At 39.5% G+C, this 21,938-nt stretch overlaps 1 protein-coding gene across 1 annotated transcript in view; it reads left to right on the top strand.

Moving 5' to 3' along the window:
• Positions 1-10,873: 10,873 nt before the first annotated feature.
• ZC2HC1B (zinc finger C2HC-type containing 1B) overlaps positions 10,874-21,938 on the top strand; it is a gene marked incomplete at its 5' end in the record, with an annotated part of 65,088 nt that continues 54,023 nt past the window's right edge. Inside the window, 3 exons of the mRNA XM_074397089.1 lie at positions 10,874-10,957; positions 12,608-12,727; positions 13,248-13,386. Of these exons, the coding sequence (XP_074253190.1) occupies positions 10,874-10,957; positions 12,608-12,727; positions 13,248-13,386 (343 nt within the window). The remainder of the gene's footprint in view (positions 10,958-12,607; positions 12,728-13,247; positions 13,387-21,938) is intronic.

Raw genomic sequence — 21,938 nt, 5'->3', positions numbered from 1 at the left:
TATTTCGTTTAAGCACAGCCCATGACTAGTGTAAAACCACTTGGATATCGAAGTACCACAGTTGCTTCTTGACTCATGGTGGGATTATGCATTGATACACTCACCGTAAGCTGAAAACATGGTAAATCAAAAATGCATGTACTACACCTAACCTACTGAACATTAGAGCTCAGTCTAACCTACCTTAAACTTGCTCAGAACACGTCCTATTAGCTCACAGTTGTGCAAAATCATCTGGCAATACAGTACACTGTAGAGTATCAGTTTGCCCTCATGGTCATGTGGTTGACTGGGAGCAGTGGCTCACCACTGCTACCCAGCATCATGAAAGAGGATTGTACCACTTTCTACTGAATACATACTGCTTTTTCACCATCACAGAAAAATCATTAAGTTGAACCATCGTAAGTTGAGGACCATCTGTACTGTTATTTTACAAATCTAAGTATCTGAAATGCAGTTACTGCTTATTAGATTGCCTGTGATGCCCTTTATCTACACTTCCATTGTGATGTCATCAAGTCACCTCAGGTGAAAGAACTCTTAACTTCTTGTAACTTGACTGGTATATTTTCAATACTTTTTTTTAAAAAATGACTAAACAGATATTTAATACATTTTATTTTATTGTTTTTTACTTTTTATTGTATTTGGGCTCTGGGGTACATGTGCACATCCTGCATCCTGCAGGATTGTTGCATAGGTACATAAATGCCATGATGGTTTGCTGTCTCCATCCCCCGCTACTGTTACCTACATCAGGCATTTCTCCAGGTGTTGTCCCTCCCCCTCCTCCCCGCTCCTCCCCCTGCTGTGTCCCCTCCCCTCCCCCCACTGTCCCACCTAGTCCTGTAAGTGTTGTTCCCTTCCCTGTGCCCAAGTGTTCTCCTTATTTTCAATACTTTTATATTACTTCTCCATGTGGGTTGACATTGGTATGCTTTATCAGGCTTGTTCCAGTTAAAGGACACAGAAAGTAGAAATTCTAATGGCCTTGAATTTTAATTGTGAAACTTATAGGAGAATGTTTAAAGCAAATACAGGGCCACTATTTGAGTTAAGAAATAGAACATAGAAGTTACCTGTGGGCCCATTCTTGATTTCATTTCACTCTTCTCCCTCAAGTAATTCTTACATACTATCTGGCTATCATACAAGTTGAACATCTCTAATCCAAAACCCAAAATGTTGAGTGCCAATGTGACACAACAAATAGAAAATATGACGCATAAGTACTCAATACAAGCTTTGTTTGATGCACAAAATTATTTAAAATATTGTATACAGTTACCTTCAGGCTGTGTGTATAAGGTGATACAAGAAACAAAAACTTGTTCCAAAGTCTGAAAAAAATCTGAAATACTTTTGGTCCCAAGCATTTTGGGTAAGGGATACTCAATGTGCAATAAATATTTCCTTCTTTTTTAAAGCCACTTGTATAGTGTCCCTAAACACATCTTGTTTCATTTTGAACAACTGAAAAACACAAACCTAGCTTTTTGAGGGCAATATTTGCTACCAATTAGATGAAAGCATCCTAGGGAGGATGAACTGTGAACAGTCCCTGGGTCTGACTTATGCTTTAGAGTTTAAAGAGCCCCATGCTTAGATGTCAGTGAGCAAGGTGATGAGTGAGCTTTAGGGGACAAGTCACAGTTTGAGCATCCAGGATCTGCAGAAATATGCTTAGAGGATTGCATTCTTGTCTTATATTTTCTGCTTCTAAACTCACCCCTACCTCTAAAAGTCAATGCAGAACCTTCCTATGGGGTGAAATGAGTGTCTCCAACTGATTTAGAGATCAGGATACAAAATGGAGAGCAGGCACTTTATTGGAATATGGCCAAACATGCCAAGTATTGAACAAAATGGGAGCCAGACTTCCTTGGATATACTATCTTGAGATTACAAAGGCAGTAGATATCTTAGTCGTGATAGCCCTCAACAAGTCTCTCCCTAATCACACACCTCAAACCTCGGCTGGTTGCTCTGGTTCTGGTGCCCAGCTATCAAACTGGGAATTCCCTTCTCTCTATCCAGTATACAGTTTTCTTTTCCTATATCTTATGTACATGCTTGTGGATCACATCCTCCAGTAATTCCTAAAATGGGGTACAGGGGATGTAGGCTTTTTGAGAACTTGAATGTCTGGAAATATATTCTATTCTTACGTTGGATTGACAGCTTGACTGGATATAGAATTCTTGGTTGTAGATTATTTTACCTCCGAAGTTTAAAGGGTTTTCTCCATTTGTTTCCATTTCCAATTTTGCTTTTTGGGAAGCCATTCTGATTGCTGATCATTTATATCTGATTTTTCTTCAGAAGTCTGTAGAATCTGTCTTCACTGTTCTGAAACTTCCATTTTACTGGATCTTTTAAATCAGAAGGTATATTAGGATTATCTAGAGGGACAGAAGTAATAGGATAGATAGATATATATACAAAGAGGAATTTATTAAGTATTAACTCACACAATCACAAGGTCCCACAATAGGCCATCTGCAAGCTGAGGAGCAAGAAGAACCAGTACAGTGCCAAAACTGAAGAACTTGGAGTCTGATGTTTGAGGGCAGGAAGCATCCAGCATGGGAAAAAGATGGGAGGCCTGGCCAGTCTATTCTTTTTACATTTCTCTCTCTGCTTTATATTCTATCTGCAGTGGCAGCTGACTAAATGGTGCCCACCCAAATTAAGGATGGATCTGCTTTCCCCAGACCACTGAATCAAATGTTAATCTCCTTTGGCAACATCCTCATAGACACACCTCGGATCAATACTTTGCACCCTTCAATCCAATCAGGTTGACACTGAGTAGTAACCATCACAAGTCTATCTTTTGTCAACTTAAACCCATATACATCTCCTAAAATCACATATAATGTTCAAATAAAGGCAATAATAAGGTCATAATTACACCTAACATAATACAGCTATCCTTCATACAACCAGAAATGCACCAATCCCCAACCTCAATACTACTACATGAAGTTAACTACACTTAAATGCTGATGTGAAGTCACATGATGAAGGAAAGGAAAATGAAGATATCTTTTTAGTACAAGTGTATACATACACAAATGTTTTTAACAAAAGAAATACTCATGACAATTACTGTCCTCATTTCTGCAGCTGGTCATGTGGTGGTAGCTGGTATTGATGACTGCCTTCTTCTACTACCCATTCTGTATTCCCTTTGCCTTCAGCAAGCACCTTAGCAGGTTGTGGTTTTTTCCTAGTGGAGTGACCCAAACCTTCATTCCTGACGGATCTGGGCCATTTATAGTCCTGCCTGGATCGGGCTGTTGTAGCTTCCCATTGACCTTAATCACAGGGCATGATAATACTAAGAGACATCTTAATGGATATCCTGTATTCCATGGATACTTTTCCTTACCTCCGTTTTGGAATAGTAGACCATATGCGGCCTTCTGGAGAACTTTACCCCAGCCCTCCAAAGTATTGTCACCTAGTTGGTTTTGTACTTGTGACTTCAAAAGGCCATTCCACCATTCTATCAATCCAGTCGCTTCAGGATGATGGAAAATATGGTGAGACCAGTGAATTCCATGAGCATGAGCCCACTGCCACACTTCTTTAGCTGTAAAGTGAGTGCCTTGGTCAGAGGCAATGCTGTGGGAAATACCATGACAGTGGATAAGGCATTCCATGAGTCTACAGATGGTAGTCTTGGCAGAAGCATTGTGTGCAGATAGGCAAACACATATCCAAAGTAATTGCCTATTCCAGTGGCTCTTCCATGAAGGTTCAATATAATCATAATTTGCTTGTTTCTTTCCAATTTCTATGCCATTTTACTTTACTTTCTGGTAAATTTTTCTAATTTTATCTTTCAATCCTCTATTGAGTTTTTCCCCTAAAGGCTTTTTTAATTTCTAAGAGTTGTAATTTTCCTTTAAATTGCTTTTTTTTGTCTGTTTTGGACTTACATGCTAGAGATGTTCCTCAGATCTTTGGAAATTCCTGTCTGTTTGCTCATCATTAAGATTGGGAGAGGAAAAAAATGGAAATAATGAATTAATGAGCAGTATTTCATGACTGAGTTGTATTGTAGAGTGGTCTGATGAGCTGTTTGGGAATCTCCCAATCTTTACATATTTGCTAGTGGAATAATTTGATTCCCAGGGAAGTTTCGTTTTGCCCTGAGGGTAAGAGTATGGCAAGCAGAGTTCTGTAAGCCAAGTAGAAGAAGATGGGCATGTGGATATTCTCTGCTTTCAGTATCACTATTCACGAAATTAATCACTAGATTGTATATATGTACATGTATACATGTATATATAGACATTTATACATATATAGCTGGTTCTCATTATTCATGGATTCCCTATTTGCAAATTTACCTACTTGCTAAAACTTACTTGTAACCCCAATGTCAATACTCGTGGCACTTTTACAGTCATTTGCAGAAATGCACAGAGTCGTAAAAAAGTTGAGTCATCCAGCACATTTTCCCAGCTGAGGTTGAAAAAGATAATACTCTACCTTCTTGCTTTAGTGCTCATACTGTACCCAAGTACCTTCCATGGGCTATTTAGTGCCACATTTTCCACACCTTTGGTGATTTCACTATTTAAAATGGTCACTTTGGACCAGGCATAGTGGCTCACACCTGTAATCCCAGCACTTTGGGAGGTTCAGGTGGGAGGATTATTTGAGGCCAGTCGTTCAAGACTAGCTTGACCAACATAATGAAACCTCGTCTCTACCAAAAATACAAAAATTAGCCAGGTGTGGTGGTGTGATACTGTGGTCCCAGCTACTTAGGAGGCTGAGGTGGGAGTATCACTTGAATCCAGGAGACAGGGTTGCAGTGTGCCAAGATCACACCACTGCATTCCAGACTGGGTGACGAGCAAGACCCTGTCTCAAAGGCGGGGCAGTAGGGAAGGCTGCCTAGCTTAGTGCTGAAGCGCTGTCTAGTGTTTCTAAGCTCAAGGCTATGATTTGTCGACATTAGGTCGACATTCAGGCATGAGTTACAGTGCTATTGGCATGAGTTCAGCATTACCGAATCGACACTGTATATTAAAGAAGGTGTCTTTAAACAGAAACACACATAAAACAAGGTTTTGTATTGATCCATTAACAAAAATGTTGTGACCAGAGACTCACAGGAACCTAACCCTGTATTTCCCCTAGGAACAACGGTTCAGTATTTGCTAATTCAGTGCTCATAGTGACCTCACTGAACATAACTACCAAAAATAATGAGAATTGGCTGTATATATGTCTATCTATACCTACCTGTTTTTGCCATAATACTCATGCCTTCAGCGATCCCTCATATTGACTAATGCACTGACTGCTTATTTTTTTCCTTTCCAGGAAGTAGAGTCACCTAGAGACGGGGAAGGGCATTTATCCAGGAAGCAAGAGAGTTGCAGTGTGGAGCAGGGGTTGCAGGGGAGGTGTGATCTAGGAATCTTAATTTCTTTCAAACAGCTTTCCCCTTGGTCCTCCATATTTTGGCAGTCTCTTACTCCTTATTCACCTGCCCCAATTGTAGAGGTACATGCTGTCCAGCAGTTCCTGTGACTTTAAGAGACTGTGGTGTGAATCTGGATGGTTCTCAGTTCTTGCCTACTGTTGGCTTGCGAAGTAGAGTTTGGTGTTGCTTTAAGTCCTCCAAGTCAGTTACAATGTATATTAGCTTTCCAAATTTTAGGTTTCTTGTTTTCTTTCCTCCCTGTCCTATGTTTCTATGACCCTTTGTCCCTTTACTAAAGCTTAATTCTTTTTCTTGTCTCATGACTCATGTTCCTGAGATAAATTTTATTGGTAAGTCAAGGTGATTATGCCACCCCCTTGCCATAGGACCATGGAAGATGTTGATATTGCTAAATATTTGCACGTTCTGGACTGCAGAGAACTTAAGAGATCTAGATCTGTGACTTGCAGACATCTGAATGAAAAAAAAGTCTTCCTTTTTTCTTCTCTATCATGCTCCTTTAAGAAAATGTGGATAGCTTGGTTCCTACAAAGTATTCTTAACTTCCAGCTCTGAAAGAGAATGTCTGGTCAGAAGTAACACTTTTTCAATTTAAGACTAGTCCTGATTCTCTCCATGCTTCTTTGTAATGTTTGTTTTCCTGCCCATGTTGTCCCTGATTTTTTTTTTTTTTTTTTTGAGGTGGGGTCTAGCTCTCTTGCCCAGGCACAATCAATCATGGCTCACTGCAACCTCAGCCTCCTGGACTGGAGTGATTCTTTGATCTCAGCCTCCTGAGTATCTGGGACCACAAGCACATGCCACCATGCATGGCTAATTCTAATATTTAAAATTTTTTGTAGAGATGGAGGTCTCACTGTGTTGCCCAGGCTGGTATTGAACTCCTGGGCCCAAGCAATCCTCTAGCCTCAGCCTCCCAAAATGCTGAGATTACAGGTGTGAGCCACCATGCCTGACCTATTTTTTATTTTTGATGTGTTAAACAAAGCTTTATCACTCCCAGATTACTTTCTGTTACTCATTTTTAACAATTTCAAAGATTACAAACCAATGTTTAAAAATAGCCACTATAATAGTTTACCAAGTATGATTCAAAAAGAGGAAAAAGATAGAGATAGCTGAGGTGATACTCACTGTTTTAGAACATTTTCTACCAACGGGTTCTTTCTGTTTTTTGAAAGGTATTCATTTGTTCTGATTTTTAAAATAGTAATGCATAATTTTCATAAAAAGTTTGAAAATATGGAAAACTGAAATAATATTCATCTTTATTCATGCCAAAAGTAATTACTCTGTGTGTGCCCTTCCAGTCTTTATTAATAAATATATGAATAAAATATTCATTAATATTTTTCCATGTTATTCTCCCACAAATCCTTTTCAATTACTGTAAAAATGATTTGGCAATTTTTGGCAACCTATTTCTGTCAAGGGCCAAATAGTATACATAATTTTTGGCTTTGCAGATCATATGGCCTCCATTGAAACTATTAAATTCTGCTGTTGGAGCAGAAAAGCAGCAATAAATTGTATACAAATGAGCAAGGCTGTATTCCCATTAAACTTTATTTACAAAAAAAAAAAAAAAAAAAAAAAAAAAAAAAAAAGCCGGCCAGGCACAGTGGCTCACGCCTGTAATCCCAGCACTTTGAGATTCTGAGGCAGACGGACACGAGGTCAAGAGATCGAGACCATCCTGGCCAACATGGTGAAATCCCTTCTCTACTAAAAAAAATACAGAAATTAGCTGGGCATGGTGGTGCATGCCTGTAGTCCCAGCTACTCAGGAGGCTGAGGCAGGAGAATTGCTTGAACCTGGGAGGCAGAGATTGCAGTGAGCCAAGATCGCGCCACCGCATTCCAGCCTGGCTCCTGGCGACAGAGCGAGACTCTGTCTCAAAAAAAAAAAAAAAAAAGAAAAAAGAAAAGGAAAAAATAAACAATAAAAAAAAAGCCTCAGATTTTGCCCACTGGCTACATTTTGCTGACCCCTAGATATTATTTTTAAACTTTTTATTTTGACATAGTTTTATAAAAAGTTACAAAATAGCACAGAGAGATGCTGAATGTCCTTTACTCAGTTTTCTCCAAGTTACATCTTAAATAACTGCAGTAAAATGTCAAAACCAGGAAACTGACATTAGTACAACGTGTGTTCACAGTCTGTACCATTTGATCACATGCGTTACCACCTCACAATGGAGATACGTAACTATTCCATCACAGATATCTCCCTCATTCTAACCCCATATAGTCACAGCTACCTTCCACCCGACTCCCAATCATCTTTATCCTTTGACAATCTCTAATCTGTTTCCTACCTCTCTACTTTGGTCATTTTTGAATATGTTGTGCAGATGAAATCACACAGTATGTGACCTTTGAAGATGGGCTTGTTTTGCCCACCATTGAAATCCATCCAAGTTGTTGCATGTATCAATGGTGTTCTTTCTTGGCTGGGCACAGTGGCTTACACCTGCAATCCCAATACTTTGGGAGGCTGAGGTAGGAGGACTACTTGAGCCCAAGAGTTTGAGACCAGCCTGAGCAATATAGTGAAATGCCATCTATATAACAAATAAAAAACTAGCTTGTCCCAGCTACTCAAGAAGCTGAGGTAGGAAGATTGCTTGAGTTCAGGAGGCAGAGATGATAATGGCTGTAATCACCCCACTGCACCCTAGCATGGGCTAAAAACCAAGACCCTGTCTAAAAAAAAAAAAAGGTGGTCTTTCTTATTGCTGAATAGAATAGTATTCCAGGCTATAGATATACCACTGTTTGTTTAACTGTTCACCTATTGAAAGGCATTTTGGGAGTTTCAAAGGTTCTTTTAAGGTTCTAGCAATCACATATTCCATGTGATTCAGTTTACGGAAACACTGCAGACCCCATTGATCTCCATGTCTGATGCAGCTGGCTAGATAGGTGTTCCCTTTGTTCCTTATAGTCAAGCTTCTGAGTTGAATGTGGTTCAGAATGTGGTGGTCCATTTGTATCCACGTATTGAATTGAATCATATCACTTGTATCTGTCAGTATTTTAAACTCATTGAACTCACTGATTTCAGCCAAAGGTCATTGATCCTCTAGGGACTTCTAGTTGCTTTGCAGGTGAGTACTAACATACTGTGGTGATGGTTGAATCAATAGCCTTAATACTTGGAAAGAGAAAGACCCAAATTCAAATCTCAGTATTACCAGTTACTACCTGCAGTCTTAGGTTACCTACTTGAGCCTCCGTTATCTCACTTGTAAAATACAAATAGTACTAACTCTGTCTCATAAGGTTACTGTGAGGCCCACGTGAGGTAACATAGGAAAACACACAAATGTTATTGTCATATTAATAAAAATAGATTATCCTTTACTAGTGTTTTAGAAAGAGCAGCAGCAGTTTTATAATCAAGATGAGTAGTTTCAGGTTGTGGTACCCTTGTGTAAAAATATGTATACATATTTTTATATATATATTTAGATTTAGATGCAGTTTTACAAACTGTGCCAAAATAACACAAAAGAACAGGGAAAGCAAGAGGTATTTCTGTGTGCTGTGATGGATGGCCTGTGTTGAAAACACAATACCAATTAGCAGATGTGAGAAGAAATCATTTAAATCAACAATGTCTGTAGCAGGCTACCCATCTGCTTCCTGTTAACTAGCCCTTCCTTTTTCAAACTGTCTTCCTTCAGTTTCCATGACCCTGTTCTCTCCTGTTTCTCCTCCTGGCTTATCATCATCATTTTCTTGGCCCTTAAATATAAGTTTCCCTAAGGATCATCTCTGTACTTCTCTTTCCATGACTTCTTCCCTGGCAATATCATGCCTTTACTTCATTCCTCAAAGCCTACATCTGTGTCTCTAACCCTGGCCTCCCTCATTTCCATCCTGCTGGCTGGACAACTCTCTGTCAACTCAGTATTTCCAAGGCTGAAGTCATTTTTCTTCCTAAGATGGCCCTTCTTTTCAAGTTTGCTATTTCTATCTCACAGCCCCAACATCTTCTCATCCTTCTGCCTCTAAACGTAGAATAGTCCTCAAGCATCCTTCTTGAGGACTATTTGTGCCACCTCCTACCCGCCACAAATCTAATCATATTGTTGACTCTGACACAGAATCTCCAAACTCCTCTTTCTTTTCCGTTTCAGGTCTCCACCTTCAGCCTTTTTTGTGGGTGTTGGGGAGACAAACTCTTGCTCTGTCTCCCAGGCTGGAGTGCAGTGTTGTGATCATAGCTCACTCTGCCTCCTGGGCTTATGTGGTCCTCCCACCTCAGCCTCTCGAGTAGCTGGGACCACAGGCATGAGCCACCATGTCCAACTAATTTTTTATTTTGTGTAGAGACACAATCTCCCTATGTCGCCCAAGCTGGTCTCGAATTCCTAGGCTCAAGCACTCCTCCTGCTTCGGCAGGCACCTCCATAGTATTGAGATTACAGGCATGAGCCACCACGCCTGGCCCACCTGCAGCTTTTTCACTAAACTCCACTCTTCTCCCACTATACTCACAGCCTATTCACCCCACCTCACCTTTGTCACGTCAATTTTCCACGGCTTTTTAGGTTCTTCCAATTTAATGTTCTGTGTTGCTTTCCTTTCATGTAAAGCCCAGATGATTGGTCTAATATAATATCTATGCTCGTACCTCAAAACTGCTTTTCTTCTTAACCTAAGACATCATGACTTTGATAAAAGTGCTTTTTAAATATTTACACACTCAACTCCTGATGAACTGAAAGGAAGTAATATGAAAAACTTTTTTTTCAGAATTTCACAATATTTTGCTTTTCTCATGATAGTTTTCTATGTCATTAATTATCTGCATTTTTTTCTATGCTGGTCCCATGTATGATTTCTCCTAATATTTCCAGAGAACTGCATATAGCCAATATCTACTTATCAAATGAATGATTGTTCCTATGTTAGAAACTCAATTCTTGTTTGACCCCTGCATTCAACCAGCATTTATTGAATACCTTATTATGGGTCAAGTACTTGGAGGCATTGAGGATAAAATAGGCCCAGTCTCAGCCCTCACAGAACTTACATTATAGTAGGAATCCTAAGGATGTTGTCACTGGATTATTTATTACTGACCTTATACTCAGGTATTTTTTGCTTATGTCTCAAGCAAAGTTATCAGGCACTTCATTTAAGAGTGTATTAAATATTAAATCAAATAATTATACTCTGGTTGCCTGAAGGATATGGAATTTACTTGTTTAGTGAAGTGAGAAGTTTATATTAGAAGAGGAAAACACAGGTGAGTTTACATAGGGTCTTCCCAAGGGGAAGAAGCAGTTGGTGGGGAGGGAAAAGAGAGTGAGGATATCAAGCTACTGAGGTCACCTCCAGTCAGTCATTTCTTCTCGGCCAGGCAATTCCATGAAACTAACATAATGTGCTCTTGAATTTTACACAGATGGCAATCAGGAGTTATTTCCCTGTGAAGTCTGTGGAAGACGCTTTGCAGCAGATGTTCTGGTAAACATAAAGACATTTTGTAGATGTGTTTCATTGGACTTAAATGAACTGTCAAGTCAGTGAGGAGGCGGCAGTGCAAAGATTAAAGACAGATGTGGAGGAGAAGCAAGGGAAGAGGAAAAGTATATAACCTATGGCTGGTGGGCCCAGAGAACACTGAGGCAGATTGATGCTGCCTCATTCAAAAGCGACCCTGTTAAACATGGTCCTCCTGAAATGATGCCAGATGGAATTTTCTTGGCATCGTCGATGATCCCTCGAGAAGTTTTGGCTCTTCCGCCTTTTCTTTAAGCATCAAAAATTCAAATTTCAAGGCCAAAGCACCAGGGAAATTAGCTAGTCAAGAGGAATGAGCATTGAATTTCAGACATCTGGAAACTTGGCTTTTAGCCGCAAATTTGTCACTAATCCTGACAAGTCCTTTAACCTTCCTGTTTTCTGCTTTGCCACGTATACAGAACCTTCTAATTTCAGGGTTTTTATACCAGTTGAACAAAATGATACATGGATGTAAGGCCTGTCCCAAGTTCTAACTGTCCAGATTCAAGCTAACTGCATGTCAAGTCCCTTGATTGATGGCTATAAATTTGAATAAAAGCTTGATTTGTTTCAAAATTAGGGAATCAAATAGGTGGTATGCCCCAATAATATACAGGGGTTCCCAAGAAAGATGATTTTTTCAAAAAGAAAATCTAAGAGGGTAATTCAGCTGTCAGTCAGGACATTTTGGATCAAGGAGACATATGAAACTCAAAGGATGTGGACTGGAAGCCTGACTACATTTCAGGAAAAGACTGTAAAATGAGGTTGGAGGTTTTATTTTTCTGGGGAATTTAAAAAATGAAACAGCTGTCTTTTAGTTAACTGTGGTTAGAGCTTCCTGAAACTAGAGGGAGAGCTTGTGGAGCTGGTTGTGGCCCTGTAGCCCACCAGTGTGTGTCACTGGCTTTGCCAGCCTGGAGCTGCACCCCCTGAGAATCAGTGTGAGAACTGAGAGCTTCCATTTGCAGAGGGATCTCTAAATATCAAGTCCCTCTTGGACACTTTTGAGTTTCATTCCTAATCCTATTTCTAGGGTATTGATCAAATGATTTGATCTTTCTCTCTTTTTTAGTTTAAAATCGAATGGCTTGTTCTTAGCCAGGTGCAATGATTTTCACAGAGCTTATATTTTGTGGGGTCTGACAAAGCTGCTGTGTCAATGACAGCTATTACATGTCACATATCCACCAAGGGAGAGGGCAGAGGTCCCACAGTGGCACAATAGCACATTTCATCCAGGTGGTACACAGGCAAAGCTCTGCATGTTAGCTCCTCAGTTTTTGTATTAGAAATATTGAATGCTTAAAGGACTACCGGTTGGAGTAAACAGCATACTGTCCACATTTGAGTTCAATATATAAACCCAAATTTGAAGTAAGTCTCTTTAACTATAAAGGCATTTTACTGTCTTTGCTCAAACACGGTATCTGGTTATATGTAACACAAATGAGAAGAGCAGATGGATTTGCTCTGCTGTGATCTTTCAGAGAATGAACTAGGTTCTGAGGAGCAACACAGTCCCTGTAGCGGAGGCTGTCTAGGTACTCCTAGCGTTAAAAACTGTGATTGTGCACTTAAAAATTCCAATCCCTACCCTTTGTTTTCTAGAAAAGGCATGGACCAATATGTAAAAAACTCTTCAACAAAAAACGCAAACCTTTCAATTCTTTGAAGCAAAGATTACAGGGCACTGACATTCCTATTGTGAAGAAGACTCCGCAATCTAAGGTACTCCTGGTATCTTCTTTATTGTTTGTTATTACATTCTGTGGTACTCTAAGGCCTATTTCTGGGATTTCTGGTTTCATTTTTGCTTGTTAATGCCATAATGTATGTAACTATAAACCACCTTTACTGTTTTCTTTATAATCTTGCTTACTTAGATTTTCAAATATATTTCAGATATTTTCCAGATGTAGCAAAAAATAATCTTGTTCATTAGAGTGGCTCTAAATCTAGCAATTAACTTGAGAAGAAAGTCACTTTTAACCTTACATTTGTCTTTCTTTAAAGTTTTATAGTTTCTTTATTTTTCTGATTTTTCTTTTGTGTTTTCCCTCACTATTGGAGCTTGCAAATTATATTACTGTATTTTCCAAACCTCTTTAAGTAGTGCTTTTGAAAATCAAACTCTACTTTTCTCCAATTTTCACAGTTCTGTTTCCTATGAATTCAAATTCCAGCTTAAAAAAAAATTGTAATGGAGCGGTATATAATCTGTATTATTTGTTGGTTTTATTTTTTCCAGTCTCCACCTGTGAGGAAGTCTAACTGGAGACAGCAACATGAAGACTTTATTAATGCAATCCGATCAGCAAAGCAGTGTACGCTAGCCATTAAAGAAGGCCGACCCCTCCCACCTCCACCTCCTCCATCCTTGAACCCAGGTATGTGGATATTTTGGGTTGCTTTTGAGGTTGTGTTTCACTTTTGGCCAAATCATCATGCCCTATATGTACTCTGAAATTGGCAATAACAATTATATAGAAGTAATTTTATTAATTATATAAAAGTAAACATCCTATTTTTTTTTAATTCTACATAAAGATTCTGTGTTTCCTCCTAACTCTATCTCAATGTGAGAACACCATGGTATTTATGCTGTAGTATTATCTAACTCCTAGGGACACCATACACTTCATAGCTGATGCACGTGGAGCTATGCAGAGCAATCCAACCAACTCTGCAAAAGCCCCATTGTGTCAGATACCCACAGCTCTTTTTTTTTTTTTTTTTTTTCCAGGTAAAATTCCCCAAACAGGAAATTTGGCATTTTAACCATTTGAAGCTGTACAATTTAGAGGCTTACAGTTTTTTTACTGAAAACATTTTATTTTGAAAATTTAAAAATTGGCAGAAAGAGGAAGAAATAGTACAGATGCGCTCCGCTGAAATTTGGCAATTGTTTATATTGTTGCCATAATTTCTCTCTCTCTTCTTTGGCAGAACCATTTAAAAGTAAGTTCTAAGCATCATTAGTGCTTTATCTTTAGCCATTTTAGTATGCATCTCTTCAATATCAGTTCATTTTCCTGCATAATCACAATACTGTTATCACACCTGATATATATTAATGTTTTCCCAATTACTTTAAGAATATTTTTTAAAGCTTTCTTCTCACCCCTATTCAGCCACAGTCCAGGATCCAATCATAGTATATGTATTGCCTTTTGCTGTCTCTTCAGTCTTTATTAAATCTTGAACAATACCCCTACCAGGCTATTTATCTTTTAGAATGTTTCATGTTCCATATTTCTCTACTTTTTAATCATATTGCTTAACTTTTTTCTCTATCTCATCTTTCTGTAAGCTGGTAGTTAAGACTAGAGGCTCAATGAGATTAAAATAACTATTTTTTTTTTTTATGTCTTGTTCATTTTATTTATTTATTTATTTTTATTTTTTATTTTTTATTTTATTTTATTTTATTTTATTGCATTTTAGGTTTCGGGGTACATGTGATGAACATGCAAGATTGTTGCACAGGTACACACATGGCAGTGTGGTTTGCTGCCTTCCGTCCCCTCACCTGTATCTGTCATTTCTCCCCATGCTATCTCTTCCCACTTCCCCACCCCCCGCCCCTCCCCCATTTCCCCCCAACGGAACCCAGTGTGTAGTGCTCCCCTCCCTGTGTCCTTGTGTTCTCATTGTTCAGCACCTGCCTATGAGCGAGAATATACGGTGTTTGATTTTCTGCTCTTGTGTCAGTTTGCTGAGAATGATGGTTTCCAGGTTCATCCATGTCCCTACAAAGGACGTGAACTCATCCTTTTTGATGGCTGCGTAATATTCCATGGTGTATATGTACCACATTTTCCCTATCCAGTCTATCATCGTTGGGCAGTTGGGTTGGTTCCAGGTCTTTGCTATTGTAAACAGTGCTGCAATGAACATTCGTGTGCACGTGTCCTTGTAGTAGAATGATTTATAATCCTTTGGATATATACCCAGTAATGGGATTGCTGGGTCAAATGGGATTTCTATTTTTAGGTCCTTGAGGAATCGCCACACTGTCTTCCACAATGGTTGAACTAATTTACATTCCCACCAACAGTGTAGAAGTGTTCCTATTTCTCCACATCCTCTCCAGCATCTGTTGTTTCCCGATTTTTTAATGATCGCCATTCTAACTGGTGTGAGATGGTATCTCAATGTGGTTTTGATTTGCATTTCTCTGATGACCAGTGATGATGAGCATTTTTTCATATGTTTGTTGGCCTCCTGTATGTCTTCTTTTGTAAAGTACCTGTTCATGTCCTTTGCCCATTTTTGAATGGGCTTGTTTGTTTTTTTCTTGTAGATCTGCTTTAGTTCTTTGTAAATTCTGGATATCAGCCCCTTGTCAGATGGGTAGGCTGCAAAAATTTTTTCCCATTCTGTTGGTTGCCGATTCACTCTACTGACTGTTTCTTTTGCCGTGCAGAAGCTGTGGAGTTTGATTAGGTCCCATTTGTCTATTTTGGCTTTTGTTGCCATTGCTTTTGGCGTTTTGGTCATGAAGTCCTTGCCTACACCTATGTCCTGAATGGTTTTGCCTAGATTTTCCTCTAAGGTTTTTATGGTGTTAGGTCTGATGTTTAAGTCTTTAATCCATCTGGAGTTAATTTTGGTGTAAGGTGTCAGGAAGGGGTCCTGTTTCTGCTTTCTGCACATGGCTAGCCAGTTTTCCCAACACCATTTATTAAACAGGGAGTCCTTTCCCCATTGCTTGTTTTTGTCAGGTTTGTCGAAGATAAGATGGTTGTGGGTATGTTGTTTTTCCTGTGAGGCCTCTGTTCTGTTCCATTGGTCTATATCTCTGTTTCGGTACCAGTACCATGCTGTTTTGATTACTGTAGTCTTGTAGTATAGTTTGAAGTCCGGTAGTGTGATGCCTCCTGCTTTGTTCTTTTTGCTTAGAGTTGACTTGGCTATGCGGGCTCTCTTTTGGTTCCATATGAAGTTTAAGGTGTTTTTTTCCAGTTCTGTGAAGAAGGTCATTGGTAGCTTGATGGGAATAGCGTTGAATCTGTAAATTACTTTGGGCAGTATGACCATTTTCACGATGTTGATTCTTCCTAACCATGAACATGGAATATTTCTCCATCTGTTTGTATCCTCTCTTATTTCGTTGAGCAATGGCTTGTAGTTCTCCTTGAAGAGGTCCTTTACGTTCCTTGTTAGTTGTATTCCTAGGTACTTTATTCTCTTTGTAGCAATTGTGAATGGCAGTTCGTTCTTGATTTGGCTCTCTTGAAGTCTATTACTGGTGTATAGGAATGCTTGTGATTTTTGCACGTTGATTTTGTATCCTGAGACTTTGCTGAAGTTGTTTATCAGTTTCAGGAGATTTTGGGCTGAGATGATGGGGTCTTCCAGATATACAATCATGTCATCTGCAAATAGAGACAATTTGATTTCCTCCTTTCCAATTTGAATACCCTTTATTTCTTTTTCTTGCCTGATTGCTCTGGCTAGAACTTCCAGTACTATATTGAATAGGAGTGGTGAGAGAGGGCATCCTTGTCTAGTGCCAGATTTCAAAGGGAATGCTTCCAGTTTTTGCCCATTCAGTATGATATTGGCTGTTGGTTTGTCGTAAATAGCTTTTATTGTTTTGAGATACGTTCCATCAATACCTAGTTTATTGAGGGTTTTTAGCATAAAGGGTTGTTGAATTTTGTCAAAAGCCTTCTCTGCGTCAATTGAGATAATCATGTGGTTTTTGTCTTTGGTTCTGTTTATGTGGTGAATTACGTTTATGGACTTGCGTATGTTGAACCAGCCTTGCATCCCCGGGATGAATCCTACTTGATCATGGTGGATGAGCTTTTTTGCTATGCTGTTGCAATCGGTTTGCCAGTATTTTATTGAAGATTTTTGCATCTATGTTCATCATGGATATTGGCCTGAAATTTTCTTTTCTTGTTGAGTCTCTGCCGGGTTTTGGTATCAGGATGATGTTTGTCTCGTAAAATGATTTGGGAAGGATTCCCTCTTGTTGGATTGTCTGGAATAGTTTCAGAAGGAATGGTATCAGCTCCTCTTTGTATGTCTGGTAGAATTCCGCTGTGAACCCATCTGGACCTGGGCTTTTTTTGGGTGGTAGGCTCTTTATTGCTGCCTCGACTTCAGATCATGTTATTGGTCTATTCAGGGTTTCGGCTTCTTCCAGGTTTAGGCTTGGGAGGGTGCAGGTGTCCAGGAATTTATCCATTTCTTCCAGGTTTACTAATTTATGTGCATAGAGTTGTTTGTAATAATCTCTGATGATGGTTTGGATTTCTGTGGAATCTGTGGTGATATGCCCTTTATCGTTTTTTATTGCATCAATTTGGTTATTCTCTCTTTTCTTTTTTATTAATCTGGCTAGTGGTCTGTCTATTTTGTTGACCTTTTCAAAAAACCAGCTCCTGGATTTATTGATTTTTTGAAGAGTTTTTTGTTTCTCTATTTCCTTCAGTTCTGCTCTGATCTTAGATATTTCCTGTCTTCTGCTAGGTTTTGAGTTTTTTTGATCTTGCTCCTCTAGCTCTTTCAATTTTGATGATAGGGTGTCAATTTTCGACCTCTCCTTTCTTCTCATGTGGGCACTCATTGCTATATATTTTCCTCTAGAGACTGCTTTAAATGTGTCCCAGAGATTCTGGTATGTTGTGTCTTCGTTCTCATTGGTTTCTAAGAACATCTTTATTTCTGCCTTCATTTCATTTTTTATCCAGTCAACATTCAAGAGCAAGTTGTTCAGTTTCCATGAAGCTGTGTGATTCTGAGTTAGTTTCTGCATTCTGAGTTCTAACTCGATTGCACTGTGGTCTGAGAGACTGTTTGTTATGATTTCTGTTCTTTTGCATTTGCTGAGGAGTGATTTACTGCCAATTATGTGGTCAATTTTAGAGTAGGTGTGATGTGGTGCTGAGAAGAATGTATATTCTGTGGATTTGGGGTGGAGAGTTCTGTAAATGTCTATTAGGTTTGCTTGTTCCAGGTCTGAGTTCAGGTCCTGGATATCCTTGTTGATTTTCTGTCTGGATGATCTGTCTAATATTGACAGTGGGGTGTTAAAGTCTCCCACTATTATTGTGTGGGAGTCTAAGTCTCTTTGTAGGTCATTGAGAACTTGCCTTATGTATCTGGGTGCTCCTGTATTGGGTGCGTATATATTTAGGATCGTTAGCTCTTCTTGTTGCAGTGATCCTTTTACCATTATGTAATGTCCTTCTTTGTCTCTTTTGATCTTTGTTGCTTTAAAGTCTATTTTGTCAGAGATGAGAGTTGCAACTCCTGCCTTTTTTTGCTCTCCATTTGCTTGGTAGATCTTCCTCCATCCCTTTATTTTGAGCCTTTGTGTATCCTTGCATGTAAGATGGGTTTCCTGGATACAGCACACTGATGGGTTTTGGCTTTTTATCCAGTTTGCCAGTCTGTGTCTTTTGATTGGGGCATTTAGTCCATTGACATTTAGGGATAGTATTGTTATGTGTGATTTTGATACTGTCATTTTGATGCTACCTGGCTGTTTTGTTGGTTAGTTGATGCAGATTCTTGATTGTGTCGATGCTCTTTTACCATTTGGTGTGTTTTTGGAGTGCCTGGTACTGGTTGTTCCTTTATAAGTGTAGAGCCTCTTTCAGGAGTTCTTGTAGAGCAGGTTTGGTGGTGATGAAATCTCTGAGCGCTTGCTTGTTCACAAAGGATTTTATTTTTCCTTTGCTTATGAAGCTTAGTTTGGCTGGATAGGAGATTCTGGGTTGAAAGTTCTTTTCTTTAAGGATGTTGAATATTGGCCCCCAATCTCTTCTGGCTTGTAGGGTTTCTGCTGAGAGATCTGCTGTGAGTCTAATGGGCTTCCCTTTGTGGGTAACCCGACCTTTCTCTCTGGCTGCCCTTAGCATTTTCTCTTTCATTTCAACCTTGGTGAATCTGACGATTATGTGCCTTGGGGTTGCTCTTCTTGCGGAATATCTTTGTGGTGTTCTCTGTATTTCCTGGATTTGAATATTGGTCTGCCTTGCTAGGTTAGGGAAGTTTTCCCGGATAATATCCTGAAGAGTATTTTCCAGCTTGGATTCATTCTCTTCATCACATTCAGGTACACCTATCAGACATAGATTAGGTCTTTTCACATAGTCCCACATTTCTTGAAGATTTTGTTCATTCCTTTTTGCGCTTTTTTCTCTGTTCTTGCCTTCTCTTTTTATTTCATTGAGTTGATCTTCGACCTCTGATATCCTTTCTTCTGCTTGGTCAATTCGGCTGTTGAAGCTTGTGCATGCTTCACGAAGTTCTCGTGTTGCGTTTTTCAGCTCCATCAATTCACTTATTCTCCTCTCTATGCTGTCCATTCTCGTCAGCAGTTCGTCCAATCTTTTTTCAAGGTTCCTATTTTCTTTGCGTGCGGTTAGAACATGTTCTTTTAGCTCGCTGTAGTTTCTAACTACCCACCTTCTGAAGTCTGATTCTGTCATTTCATCACTCTCCTTCTCCATCCAGTCTGGTTCCCTTGCTGGTGAGGAGTTGTGATCCCTTTTAGGAGGAGTGATGTTCTGGTTTCGGGAGTTTTCATCCTTTTTACGCTGGTTTCTTCCCATTTTTGTGGGTTTATCCACCTGTTGTCTGTCTCTGTCCCAGGGAGTTGGAGCTTTATGAGTTTCCGTTGCACTACTGCCTTTTTTTGATTTTTCTTTCAGGTCTGACCCGCCCAGCTAGCAGCATGCCTAGCCATTGCCTGCCCGCAGGGGCTTTGCTGAGCTGCTGTGGGCTCCGCCCAGCTGCCCTGAGCTCTCCCCTGTAGTCCTTTTTATATGGGAGTAGTTAGAACTGTCTCGGCAATGGTGGCCCCGCCTCTGTTATGGCGGACTCTCTCTGTTGTTGGAGGTTGCCTCGGCAACGGCAGCCTGCCTCCGTAGGGGTGGAGAGTCTCAGTAATGGCGGAAGCCCCTCCCCCACGGAGCCGGGCTGTCCAGGTTCAGCTGTGCTTGGTTTGAAGGGCTCAACCCAGAGGGTTTCCAATTACTGTTTTTGTTTTCGTTGTTGTTGGGGGTGGAGGGGTGGGACCAACTGAGCCTGATCACCTGGCTCCCTGACTCCGAGTCTTTTCTTTTAAGTTGAACGACCCCGAGTTCCGGTCGCTTGTTGAAAAGGCGCCGGGATCTCACGTGCTGCGACTCACGGAGTCGGCTCGGACTGCGGCGCCGGCTCCTGGTGGATTTTCTGCCTAGGAATCTCCTGGCCTGACTGGCTATTTCAGATGAATGGGCAACTCTGCCGTCTCAGGGCTCTGCTCGCCAGCTAAGAGGGCTCCCAGACCAGTGGCTTTTGTACGGAGAACCGCAGCAACAGGGAGTGGTCACAGCAGCCGCGCGGGCGGAATCAGCCCCACAGGGGCCAAAACAGCCACACCGGCTGGGACTGCGATACTGGCGACCCCTCTGCCTGGGTATCTCCTGGTCTGTGGGTGATAACAGTTCGTCTGTAAATGCGGCGTCCACTCACCCTCTGCACTTTCACTGGGAGCTGAAGTCCTGAGCTGTTCTTAGGTGGCCATCTTCCCAGCATTCCCTGTCTTGTTCATTTTTCTAAAATAACTATTAATATAAGATCATGAATATATTAACAGTAATCTTATCAGAAACAATATATGATTTGCAAATATTTTCTCCAATTCTGTGTACTGTTTTTTCTCTCTCTTGATAATGGCCTTTAATATACAAAAGTTTTTAATTGTGATTATGTCCAGTGTATCTGCTTTTTCTTTTGTTGCCTGTGCTTTTGATGACATATCCAGAAATTTATCACCGAATCTACATCGCAAAGCTTGCCTATGCTTCTCTTTTAGTTTTAGCTCTTATGTATAGATTTTAAAAACCAGTTTTAAGTTAATTTTCCTGTGTAATATGTTTCCAACATCATTTTTGGCATGTGGATATCCAGTTACCTCAGCACCATTTGTTAAAAAGACTTTCCTTTCCCCACTGAATAATCTTGACACCATTATCAAAAGTTACTTGACCATATGTTTGAGGATTTATTTCTTGGCTCTCTGTTCTATTCCATCGATCTCTGTGGCTGTCTTTATGCCAGTACTAAGTTGCTTTGATTACTGTAGCATTCTAGTAACTTTTGACATCAGGAATTTTGAGTCCTGCAAGATACAGTCAAGATCGTTTTGGCTGTTTGGGGTCCTTTGAGATTTCATATGAATTTTAGGATTTTTGTGCTATTTATGTAAAAATAGTATATTGAGATTTTTGTTAGGGATTGTATTGAATCTATAGAATGTTTTGGGATGTATTGTCATCTTATCAATGTTAAGTTTTCCAATCCATGAACATGGAATGTCTCTCTACTACTTACATCTTCTTTTATTTCTTTTAGCAAAATATTGTAGTTTTCAATGTACAAGTCTTTCTCCTCATTGGTTAAATTTATTTCTAAGTATTTTATTCATTTTAACATTATTATAAATAGAATTGTTAACTTTCTTCTCAGATTATTCATTTTTAGTGTATAAAAATGTAACATCTTTGTATGTTGACTTTGTATCCCATAACTTGTGCTGAATTCATTTATAATATTATTTCTGATAGTTTTTTGTGGAATTTATAGGATTTTCTACAATAAGATTATGTCACCTGAAACAGAGATAATTTTACTTCTCCCTTCCCAATTGATAGGTCTTTTATTTCTTTTTCGTGCCTAAATAACTTTTAGTACTATATTGAATAGGAGTGGCAAAAGTAGACATCCTTGTCTTGTGTTTTCCGTTAAGAATTATATCAGCTATGGGTTACAAGTTACTTTTTAAAGCATAAATAACAGCATATAGTGGGTATTATAACATTGAGATGAAATGTATGAAAACAGTAGCACAAGGTTGAGTAAGGAAAATGGACATATAGTGCAATGGTCTTACATTATATGTGAATAAGTATAGTGTCATTTAAAGGTAGACTAT

This window comes from Saimiri boliviensis, chromosome 4, assembly GCF_048565385.1.
Source record: "Saimiri boliviensis isolate mSaiBol1 chromosome 4, mSaiBol1.pri, whole genome shotgun sequence".
NCBI lineage: Eukaryota > Metazoa > Chordata > Mammalia > Primates > Cebidae > Saimiri > Saimiri boliviensis.
Note: the sequence above shows the minus strand (reverse complement) of the source record. Positions and strands in the feature narration are given on the sequence as shown.